Source organism: Centrocercus urophasianus, unplaced genomic scaffold (assembly GCF_019232065.1).
Source record: "Centrocercus urophasianus isolate 14NV4802_14NV808 unplaced genomic scaffold, USGS_Curo_1.0 seq_655, whole genome shotgun sequence".
NCBI classification, from domain to species: Eukaryota; Metazoa; Chordata; class Aves; order Galliformes; family Phasianidae; genus Centrocercus; species Centrocercus urophasianus.
Window position 1 is genome coordinate 12704 of NW_024885261.1, and position 12431 is coordinate 25134.

Genomic DNA, 12431 nt, shown 5'->3' on the forward strand with positions numbered 1-12431 from the left:
GAGGCAAAGCCACCGCTCTGTGTCCTCGCGATTGATGATGTTTATTCCATGTCTTCGTGAGCTTTCTTGACTGGTAATGGCAAATACCTTACTTTGCCCTGAAGACCTTGAAAATGCTCCTGCCAGTGTAGTAATACAGACCTACTGTAGTTTCAGTTTGGAACAAATTACCTGGGTAGAAATATATATGCTTTGTTCTATGCTAGAAATTCAACTGTGGTTAGAAAATATATATAGATATAGGTAGATAGGTATAGCAGATAACAAGTTTCCAAAAGCTTGAAGCTTATGTCCATTCTAAACATCTAACATTCTAAACTCTACAAAAATGCCTACTTTGGGAAAGTGGCAAAAACATTGTAAGTTTATAAACATTTATTACATTACACATAATTACTTCTGTTCCCTGTGAATTGCTTTAAATCTGAAGAATACATAGGATTAATGTATTTCAAACTTCTGAAATAATCTCCACTCACTAACATTTAATTATAGCAACAGCTTTTAACATTTAGAATCAGGAAGACTGCTCATATTATGGAATAAATATTATTATTTATTTCTTCCCTCTACAATTGTTTGCATGAAAATATTTCAGATCAGACAAGCACTCTTTGCTAAGATTAAAGTTTACAACAGCTATTTACTGGAAATAGGATAGGTACAGCAGGCTTCTTGTACAGGTATTCACATCCCTCACAGTTCTGTATTGCAGGTAACATCTTTCCTAAGTGTGAGGAAAATCACTTATTGGCTGAATAAATGCATGGAAAAGACACAAAAAAGGAACAAGAAGATTGAGGAATGTAATGCAGATAGGTCCCCAATATATGGTTTTTTCCCCTTCCAGCTCAGTGACGATATTTAGCATAACCAGTTAATTATGATTATTACTGATCTGTAATCAGAGAAATCTGAGGTCATAAAGGCGGAAAACAAAACAAAACTTCACATTTTCAGTGGTCTGAACAGAATTCCAAGAAAAAACTAAGCAAATTTTATAGGATCTTCAAAGCATTCTTATTGATTGTGCAGACAGGAATTCAACCTACCTACCTTGAAAACATTCAGTGCACTGAAAATTATTGTGATAAAAATACACCAGAGCCAAAAAACAAAACAAAGAAAACAACCCGCCTCACCCCCAAAAAAGAAAAAAAAACATCAACAAAAACCCATAGATTTAAATGTACATAAAGCAGACATTCTATTTTTAATCTCAACTGGCATCTGAGAAGAACACACCATGAACATTCAAAGATGAAAAAAAAAATCACTAAGAATTTCAGATAAATGCTTTAACTGTTTTTATTACAAAATGACAGTTGGCATTAATTGCATACAACAGTACATACTGCCAGTGTTGCATAGCTGCTCTCACGTAAAGAAACAGCTTCAGCACCTACTTGTACACTAATCTGAAGTAGGTTACTTTATATCCCCTATGCGTAGAATTAATTGCAGTCATTACTGCAGCATCTGACATGACTGTTAGAAACAAGTAGATAAAAGTAGGTGTGAAAAATTGGTTTAGTGCTTTATAAATAGCAAGTATAGCTTTATGTATTTGTTGTTACCTCTAGTTGGTACATTTAAATTATTAAGCTCTAATTCATTTTTCGCCACATCTAGAGATATCGCCAGTAGTAGAGGCAACTCAAGAAACTATGCAGCACTATGCAGTCCTCTTTTATTGCAGCAATACCTCTTTCACCAGGAGAATGCTATGATGCATTTTACAACAGTTGATGTCCCCTACTGAGTATTTTTCTACACAGCCTGAGTGCTTAACATTATTTCTTCCAAGTTCAGTTATTGCTGCTTGTCCGTCATCGTGCTCTGCTCAGTGCTGGAGCTGTGCTTGTTCTTAAGTGACCTCCCAATGTATCTCCAGTATTCTTTTCGGATAGTGTCTTTCTCTTTGGCCAGGATTTCACACAGCTAAGAAAGAAAATTGAGACATTGTGGGGTTACACTAAAAACTGAAGCAATCTCTAATTATCTTTATACAGTGCAATGGCAGTCCAGGTCAGCCAGTCTTATAAATAATTTTTGGCAACACAGTTTTTTTTGTTTGGTTTTGGTTTTTAACATATTTGTAGCAAGTGTCCAATGACTGCAGATGGATGCCAAATCCAAGTGGCAGGCAACCAGCTTGACAGTGCCCCAAAGTCTCCAGTCTTATCTTAGCTACAGCTGCTTCCTCTGAGATTCCTTTTCACAGCTACTGCTTGTATCTGCTCCAGACTATCCAGCCTACAGCATAATTCAAGGAATTTTTAATTCTCTGACAAACTTGGTTGTCTCTTGGTGGAACAGTAGGTTGTAAACCCCTGATTAAAAGCAGCAGAGGAACACGAGATATCTCCTAATGAACTGACAGGAGATATTCTGTTGATAGTTATTAAGTCAGCAGACTGTCTTCTAAAGATTCTCACAGTAAGTCAGTATCCTTCTCACACAACTTGTTAGAGGTGATCCTATACTGGTTCAAATTCTGACTTTTATTTTCACCTGAATGGGCAATGGAGCATAAATCAACCCTTCTCAAAGGACATGACATATAAAATCTATATAGTAGGAGCACAGCCCACAGATGTCCTTGCCAATTCCCTCACTATACAAATGATGTTGTCACTTAGTGAATCAGGATGCAGAAATAGCAGCTCCAAAGCCTAAATATATGCAAAACCCAAACTCAGTGAAATGTTATTAAATGGAAGGTACAACTACCCTTATTTAGACTGATCCTGGAATACAGCAAAAGGATTTATTGTTCTCTTGTTCTCTTTCACTGAGAAAGAACAATGTTGGAACACAGAGACCACAGGCAAGAACTGTAGCTACAGTTCTAATCACAGTGAGTTACTGCACACCTCATAGAGTGAAAAAACTGTTCTTACAAAGATTGCACTGCAAACCACTGCAAGGATATCCCAAAAAACAAAGAACATGGAGATAAAAAACACTGCTAGCAGTCACTTATTCTCAGCAGGAAGTGATGCCCAACTCTCCTTAGTGGTGCTCCCAGTGTCCGTTGGCCTTTAAACTAATTCCATAAGCTTTTTAAGAAATAACTATGTACAAAAGGAGCTTGAGTACCCAATAAGATATAAGTACTCTGAGAACAAGGTTCCCTAACTTACGAAGAAAAATATGTTTAGCATTGGAAGCTTTGCTTATTCAAACTTATTCTGAAGGTGATAATAGAAATCTTCCTTTATTATCTGGTGAAGAAAAATTACAGTGATTTGGTAACTGACAAGTTACTATTCATAGGTAATTAAACAAGACATTTATGATTACTTGGCTTTGATGTCCACTTCCTCATAGAGATGCCATGCTTAACAAGTGACCCGTTCCATTTACAAAATCCAATCCCATTGGTCTGAATATAAAACACGAGAACAATAGATGGCATCCCTGAAAGCAAAACCAAATCCTAAGTACCTCCAATGCCTTATTTAATGTTTCTTCCTTGTTTTCACACTGGTTTTCAAGCATATCTTCATATATGTCCACAAGAAAGGCAATCAGATAAGGTGAACTGTGGCTGGGCTGTAAACTCAACAATTGCTCCAGCAGATTTGGATACTTAGAAAGACCACGATCCTGCAGAATCCTGAAATATAAGTAAACAGTCTTAAAATGTAACACTGGGAAATTTGATGAGAATTGGTTTGGTTATTACTCCTTTATTTAATGACCAGTACAGATGCAAACACAAGCAAGGCAGTAAGGAGGAAGTATAATTATGATGCAGCAATAGCATAGCTTCATGTTGTAGCACACAAGTAAAATTATGCTCAACCGAACAGAAATTAGATTGAAAGCATGCTTGCCCCCCAACAGATAACTCACCCTTTTAAATAGTTCCAAGCACTCTCATTATGTGGTACAGCTGTAATCATTTCAAGAGTGTATCTGTGAGAGAAAGATAACAGCTCATGAAGGTAAGCACTAACAACTCTGTTAGAAATTCCTTGAATATATTCAGATACTCCTAGGTATATCCCTTTAGTCTGTATTTCAGAATCTTGTTGTAGGTTACCACAGCTGATTCCCTGATCAGAAATATCTGGCAATATAATCACCACAGATCTCAAGTAGGCAGATATTATAAGAACTGTTTTAAATTCAGAAGTGTATCCATTAGGTGAGATTCACACAATGCTGAAATAGCTCTCACAATTTTGATTGTTAACCCTACGAAACAGTACTACCTAAACCATTGTGGTACAAGAAATGCTCAGCAAGTCTGAACTTTAAGACAGTCTGAACTACCCTGATAAGGACTGGAGTAATAGAAACCCAGAAGAGCTGCATTATTATTATGACTGGACGTGGTATTTGTTGAACATCTGTTATAAGGCTACCTCTAAGCATACCCCACAGAAAGGCACAGCCTAAATCTCAGCTCACGGCCTTCTGCTGCAGTTCTGTTGAAGAAGCTGTTAGGTAACTCCACTAAAGCAAAGAAAGAACAAGCAGCTGCCACACAGTTACAAAGTCAGGTTGCATCTTCACAACATAGCTTTGACCTAGTGCCCTTCCCAAAGCATCTGTAAGTATTCAGCTAATTTGCAGAGACAGCAGATACTGATAAACAGTTCTATAAGCAGCACTACCAAAAAGGTATACCAGAGCCTTTCTCACCCTTCGGCAGTCAGCATCACAAGGACTGAGAGCATCTCAACACATCAAGTACCCCAACCACTGTTCTAGAACAACACCTGTGAAGTCTTTAATTGACAGGCTGGTTCTTCAGATAATCTCCACTATGATTATCTTGAATACAGCACCAGCTTATTGTACCATGTTCTATATTCATTAATACACAGACCGAAGGAAGCAGATTTAACTTGTATACAGAAAAAGCTGGAAGCATCCAATCCTCAGTTATGGAAATTACTCCATTAATATACAAGAACACTACAAACTGGATATGAACTTCAACTTGCATCAGTATGCTAAGACAACCACAAAAGTTTGGTGGATGGGATCAACTATGAAGAGTCTACCACCAGGCCTATTCAAAGCCTCAGTCTTTCCTTTAAAGAATAACTCCCAAAAACTTCAGGACATTTTTCATTGCTTCTTCACTTTAGACCAGGTGTTCTCATAACCACCAACCCTGACTAGAAGCCTGAGATGTAAGAAACATACAAGGAGGCTTCCCCTACCACCACATGCAATAGAAATGCCTAGGAACTCTCTCTTTTTCACTTATTAATGTACCGATCATGTAACCCTGAATTTTTTTTTCCTGTTGCTAGCAGTATTAAATTCCTCATAAAAGGCAATTTTTCTCCCTGGAGTTCATATCCAAGTTATCTTTAAATCACAGAGACTACTGAAACAACAGTTCAGTACAATACCAAAGAGTGCCTCTCCTGCCAAGCTTCCTAGTTCAGTGTCCTGCCTGGGATCCAGTGCACAGCATAAGCAGTGCCAATGCCACCGATTTTCTGCAGGCTGATCCACTCTAGTTAGCCAGTTATAAAAAAGCCCAACAATTTGCCTCCACAAAAGGAGCAAGGTAAGAAGAGAACTCCATCATAACAGCTTCTTGAGGATAAGAATTTTACACAGTGACATGGAATGCTTTGGAGTAAGAGGGACCTTAAAGATAACCCATATCCAACCCTCCTGCTGTGGGCAGGGCTGCCACCCAGCAGATCAGGCTGCACAGAGCCCAATCCAACCTGGTCTTGAACTCCTCCGGGAATGGGACATCCTTCTATGGGCAGCTTGTGCCAGGGCCTCACTGCCCTCTGAAAAATTTCTGCCTCACATCTAACCTGAATCTTCTTCTTTTGAGTTTAGAACTGTTTCCCTTCATCCTATCACTATCAGACCACATAAAAAGTTGATCCCCATTCTGTTGAGAAACACCTCTCAGATACTAGAAGGCCGCAGCGAGGTCTCCTTCGAGTCTTGTCTTGTCCAGGCTGCTTTAGTACTGCTTAACAAGTCACTGGTACTGCAGACATCTAGATGCATTCTGAATAGAACTACAAAGCCCACAGCGGTTGAGGCCTGTCATAGTACTTCTCTGCTTGCATATAATTGAGATGGCTTAATATGGGAATGAACAGTTTTACTAACTGGACTTCTCTGTCCAGAACTGCTGGATCATCATAGCCGGTGGTGTTGAAAATTACAAAATATCTTTGGTTCCAGACAGAGTTGTTTCTCACATCTTCCCTTAGAAGCTGATCTACATATTCCAGTTCATTGCCCCACAACTTGAACTCCTAAAGAAACAGAAGGAGGGAGAAAATCAATCAAAACTTTTTGTTTTTAGAACACATTCTTCTTAAACATAAATGCTCTGTTAAATACAGAGACATTTACAAAAAACATCAACATAAACTTCAAAAGAAAACAAGGAAGGGTGTACTGCGAACATGCTATGTTATACAGTTACACTCAAGGGCATGAGTTAATCATTAAATTCACACACAGAAAAGGAAGCAAACAGCAGGTCTCCTTCAGCTTGCTTTTTAAAAAGGTAGTTTGTATCTAAATTCTTTCATTCAGTACAATGCAACTATTTTCTCTTTCCCCGCAGCTTTAAGAAACAATATGCCAAGTGCCGTACAGGATGCATTTAAGATGTCAAACTCTACAACCTGAGTATAGGTTATGTAAAAGCATAATCAGTTCTAGGTGCACTATACCTGAATAACCCACTGTCTGTGTTGCCAAGCATGGTAATTTTTGGCATCCTGGTTAAGAATGTCAGCTATGAACTCAAGCTCTTGGGATGGATCCTGTAGCCACTCCACCAACACTCGTCTGTGATGCCTGATGACGAGAAGAGAAAGTTGTTTGAAGTGTAGGCAAGAACTTGTGTGGCTGCGTATTAAAGCAGCATTTAACATCTGCTACTACTACAAAGTATCTGTACAAAAAGAAGTGCTATGTAAAAGAGACACGTAAACAGGCGTCACTTGTCTCTGAGAAATACATGCTGCAAACTTACACAGTAACAAACTTTCTGTGACACACCCTGTAAGTACAAATTGGTCAATCACCTTATTTCAGTCAAGCTGTGTTTAACTGAGTAACATCCCCACTTCAACACTAATGTCAAAGGCCTCAGCTAAATAAATAAATAGTTCTTTTCTTGTCCCACATGCATTTCTCTACTAATAACAACGTGGTGCCATGGCTCCCGTGACTGGAGTGTTGTAATGGAAGGATATAGACTCTGCAGGAAAGACAGGCTGAGAAGATGAGGAGCAGTGAGCGCTCTCTGTGCCAATGACCACAGAAGTGCATGGAGCTCTGCCTGAGGACAGGTGACGTTCTGAGCCAGCTCAGAATTCACGGATTGGAATGAAAGTGAGGACAGGACTATGAGACAAAGGTGACACGGGGGTCTGTTACAGACCTCTGGACCAGAAAGAAGAAGCAAACAAGGCCTGCACAGACCGATCGGAGAAACCTCATGTTCACAAGCTTTTGATCTCACTGGTTGAGTACAGTCAGCCCAGTATTTTTTGGAGGGACAACAATGCAGTGAAGAAGTCGAGGCGGTTCCTAGAAAGCACTAATTATAACTTCTTCCTCCAAGTCACAATGGGACCAATGAGGAGAGGAGCTGTGCTGTATCTCATTCTCACCACCAAAGACGGGCTTACTGGGAACATGAAGTTCAAAGGCAGCCTTGGCTGCAGGAATCACATAACGGTGGAGTTGAAGATCCTAGGATATTCAAGAGTCACCTCCTTCAAGCTCAGCCAACAAAGAAGTAGGGCAAAAAGCCCAAGAAGCCTGCATAGATCAGCAAGGAACTCCAGGCCAAATTCAAATGCAAGAATGAAACCTTGCATTTGAAGGGTGGAAGCAAGACTGAAATTAGCCAGAGCTGTCAGGGGCAACAACTGCCTCTGCAAGTACATCAGCGCCAGAAAGAAGACTAAAGAAAATGCAGGCCCACTGTTGAAAGAAATGCGAGACCTGGTTATATGGAGAAATGAAAAGGCTGAGGGACTTCATCTGCCTTCTTTGCCTCAGTCTTTACCAGCAAGACTGATCCTCAGGAACCCTCAGTCCCAGCGGCCAGTCTGAAGGGCCGCAGCGAGGAAGAAGATCAGGTTAGGGAACACTTGAGCAAACCGGACTGTGGGCTCTGATGGGATGTACTTACAAGTGCTCAAGGAGCTGCAGGATGTGACTGCAAGGCCATGCTAAATAACATTTGCTCACTGCAGCACCTGGAAGAGGTGTCCAAAGATTAGAGGAAAGCAAATGTCATTGCCATCTTGAGGAAGGAGGACCTGGGGAACTTCAGACTGTTCAGCCTCAGCTTGGTGCCTAGAAAGGTGATGCAGGATCTAATCTGGAAACCATTTCCCAACACAAAAAGGACAAGAAGATCATTTCTACACAAAGACAATCGTGGGACTGGAACACTTCTCTAGGAGGAAAGGCTGAGACACAGGACTCTCCAGCCTGCAGAACAAAAGACTAGATGGGAATTTCAGCAATGCCTATAAATATCTGAAGGGACTATGCAAAGGAGGCAGAGACATGGTCTTTTCAGAGGGGACCAGTGCCAGGGCAAGAGGCAGTGGGCACAAAGAGGAACACCAGGAAGCATTTCAGGGTTATGCAGGTGACTGATTACTGGTAAACTTGCCCAGAGAGGTTGCGGATTCTTCCCCTCCTTGCAGATATTCCAAAGTTGCTGGGACACAGGGCAGCCTGCTCTCGGTATCCCTGCCTGAACAGGGCTTGGAGCAGATGGAACCGGGAGTCATCTCAAACATTCTGTGAGTTTGATACTGCTGTTTGCTCAATTCCCATTCATTGATAAATTCCAAGATCCAATATAAAAATAAAAAGTACTTTTCATTCATCCTTTTCTTTGTCTTTTCATCAGTTGTTGTTGTTCCATCATTTATTTTGACAGTTTAAAAACTGAAATGAAAACGAGATCTTTTATCACCATCAAATTCACAACAAATTGCTACAGAGCATATTGGCAATGATAGTGATACAACTCAATCTAACTTCTCTGCTGCCATCACTGCAGTACATGCAGGAATCAGCTTAACAAATTTTAGGATCAATGAACCTAACCTCTCCTAGACAACTGAAACACCCCGAACTACTTCAGAAGCTCTACAATCTGAAAAGAAAATGTTATTTTACCAGACTTGATAGTTCTTTGGTTGATCTTCAATTATTGCTGTAATATATTTAAGCTCCTCATAGAGATCCTTTCCCAGAGACTGCAGGAGGACCCTCCGGAAATGCCTGTACAAAAGTCAAGCATTCAAACATTGCAGCAGACATTGCTATGATTCATAAAGGAGCCTTTCTTTGCAGCTGTTCTAATAGCTACAGAATTAAAAAGAATGCCAGGAACTAAACAGCATATCTAGTTCTGTTAAAGGCCACTCAGGCAGTGAACGCTGGACAGCTGGTATGTGACTGGTTATGACATGTTATCTAAAATCACAGTGGTGACAAGTCTCAAGTCAATCTCTGTCTACCCACAGTAGTTTCAACACTGCAGAAACTGCATGGTTGTCTGCTTAAAATAATGTAAGCTCTCCATTTTTATGTGAGTTAGTGGAACAAAACCATAACAAGAGTATTTGCTGGCATTCATGATTTAAAAAGCCTTCCTCTGAATATCAGAAATTCACTACTTATTCATTATCTACTCAGAAATGGGACGGATCTTTCAAAACACAGTATTTCTAAGTATGCTACTATCTAGCAGTCAAGATAGTAACTACTGTGTTTTTACAAGTTTTCTTGAAGTCACCTGAAGACAGCTTCCCCATTTTGCCAAGGAAATACCACAGCTTAAAATTCAATAACTTACAAGATAAAGTTCTTTTTGTAGCTAGTTTTGGTTTTGTTGGATAACATCAAAACAAACTCAATGAAAACAACAAGATCAAAACCAGACAAGGAATATAGTGAGCACGGGCTACCTTAGAAGCTCAGTAAGAATCCACCATATTCCCCTGTGCAAACTCAACTAGTCATGCCCTGATTATACTAACAAAATTGTCGAGAGTCAGAAGGCACTGGCAATTACCTGACAACAAAAATAATCTTGGATAAAAAAAATCTAGGTAATCACTTACCAAACTGTATAGTTTGCAGCATTTAATTCAATGGCATCTGCTGTTAGCTTAAAAGCTCTTTCACTTCTCTCATCCTTCTGTAGGACGGCCCGGAAGTAATCATAGACATCTCGAACTAAAAAGATAATAGTATCTTATCCAAGGCTATGAGAAACTGGCTGATTAAGGGGTAAGGTTAATAACCCTCTCAAGTCACTTCCTGTTTTGTGTATCTGAAATACACCTCCATAATACCAAAGCTACAAATGGCTCTGCCAGTACTGTTTAACATGGCTAATGACATTATTACACTGAAAAGCCACATAAATGTCTTAATACACCATCTCAATAATTCCTAAAAGAACCAGGAAAGTATCTTGATACTTAGTCATACTGCTTTCTCAGATGTGATAGTTTCATATATGCCTCTTAAACTAGAGATGCCTCACTATGACAACTTTGCTATCTGCAATTCTCCTTTACATGTATGAATTTAAAATCAAACCTGAGCTACTAACATCTGATGTAAATATTCAACATCAGAAACATGCGTGAAAACATCACATGCTGCTACTGTAACACAAAAAATACTTACTATTTTCTCTCTACCAGGACAAGTACACTAGTAAATATATTACCTGAAGCATGAAGACTCGCTTTAACAGTACTAAAGGAAGACAGAAACGTAATCAATTAAAATCTTCCCCGAAGAAAGGGTTTAAAACTTACATTTTTCACTATAGATGATCTGAACCACGGGATTCGGACCGTCATTTTGAGGAACGGGTTCAATGTCTGCCCACTCTTTCCTGTCCCTGTAAGCACACACGTACATATTTTCAAGCTTTCAATGCTTTTAAAGTGCTACCCTGACTGTGAAACACACGGATCTGTGTACAGATGACTCCTTCCTCCTCCTCCTCCTCGTCCTCCTCCTCCCCCTCAGCGTATCTCCCCCACCCCCGCGCCTCCTCACGCCCGTACCGGGGAAGACATGGCCCAACCGCTCGGATGCTGCGCTGCCGCGGCCGTACCTGTACAGCACGTAACCTCCATCCTCCTCTTCTTCTTCCAGCAGCTGCCCGAAGCCGCTTTCCGGCTCCACGTCAGCACCACCCTCCGCTTGCAGCTCTGCCGGCGCCATTCCCTCCGACGCCATCGCGCCGTGCATCTGCCGCTTCCGGGGCCTGGCGGAAGTGGGGAGAGAGCAGAGGGCAGAGCGGCGACGGCAACAGAAGAGCGCCACCTGGCGCTGCGGGGTGGTAGGGCCGCCTATGTTCGCTATGTACGCGGTAAACTAAATAACAAGAGGCGAAAGGCAGGGAAGGCACTGCTTGTGCCAGAACCAGAACGCCCTGATCCCTTTCTGCAGGGCTGTTCTCCAACCCCTCGCTCCCCACACTGTACACAGAGGCAGGGCTGCCCCATCCCAGCTGCGCAGCCCAGCACTTGCTCTTCTTCACACAGATGGTGCCCACCCTCAAATTTGTCCCGATCTTGCTGCAAGGTCTTTCTACCCTCAAGAGAGTCAATGCTCCTCCCACTTTAGCATCATCCACAAATTTACTTCAAACAACTTCCAGATCTTTATTGGAATCAACAGTGAAAACACAGAAGAGAACGGGCCCTAAAATGGAGCCCTGTAGAACCTCACTGGGGGCAAGTAGGGCAACCCTCAGGCCATAGCCTGCCTTCGCTCAATACAGCCATGTTTTGCTTGTCACAAGACACTCTTATGGTCACAACACTGTGGCCATGCGATATCACAAACCACCTCCCTGCTGACTGCTATAGATATGGGTACCCCAGTACCCCAGTTGCTGACCAACTCCTGTCATGGAAGCACCTATCTGTGAGCAGGAGCTACAGAGGGAGCCTTCTCTCGCATTGTGGGAGTACTTCTGGAGGAGGATGTATCCTCCTCCAACAAAGAAGCCTCAACTTCTCGAGAGCAGCAGTGAGCCAGAGCCAATGGATGCAGATCCTCTGGAGAGCAATGTTGAACCTATGGAGGTGGATCCACCTTCATCAGGCCCGGGCAAGCAATAGAACTTCATGCTTGCCTGGAGATGTCACTACATCTGTTGGCAGTGCAGCAGGGGCTCTCAGTTTCCATCTCAGCATTGAAGAGTCACCATCTGCCAGAGCCCCTGGGCCAGCTGCTGCTCTCTGTCACCCCTTCTTCCCTGTCCCTCATCCTCATCCTTCCCCAAGACCTCTCACCTCTTCCTTCCTGAGCCCTGAGGCAAAAGGAGGCACTGGGACTGCTGTTCTCTATGCTTCTGCACCAGGACAATGGGAGGAATCCAGCGGACGGCCCTGAGCTCCCTGTGGCCT

The 12431-nt window shown here is 41.7% G+C and overlaps 1 protein-coding gene across 1 annotated transcript; it reads right to left on the reverse strand.

Moving 5' to 3' along the window:
- Positions 1–1190: 1190 nt before the first annotated feature.
- Positions 1191–11391, reverse strand: LOC122170276 (protein farnesyltransferase/geranylgeranyltransferase type-1 subunit alpha-like; the record flags this gene model as incomplete). The annotated part of the gene is made up of 9 exons (XM_042836984.1): positions 1191–1941; positions 3451–3622; positions 3862–3924; positions 6109–6257; positions 6684–6810; positions 9166–9270; positions 10116–10230; positions 10824–10909; positions 11129–11391. Coding segments are annotated over 9 exons (1209 nt in total), but the record flags the coding sequence as incomplete, so codon positions are not given.
- Positions 11392–12431: the final 1040 nt, after the last annotated feature.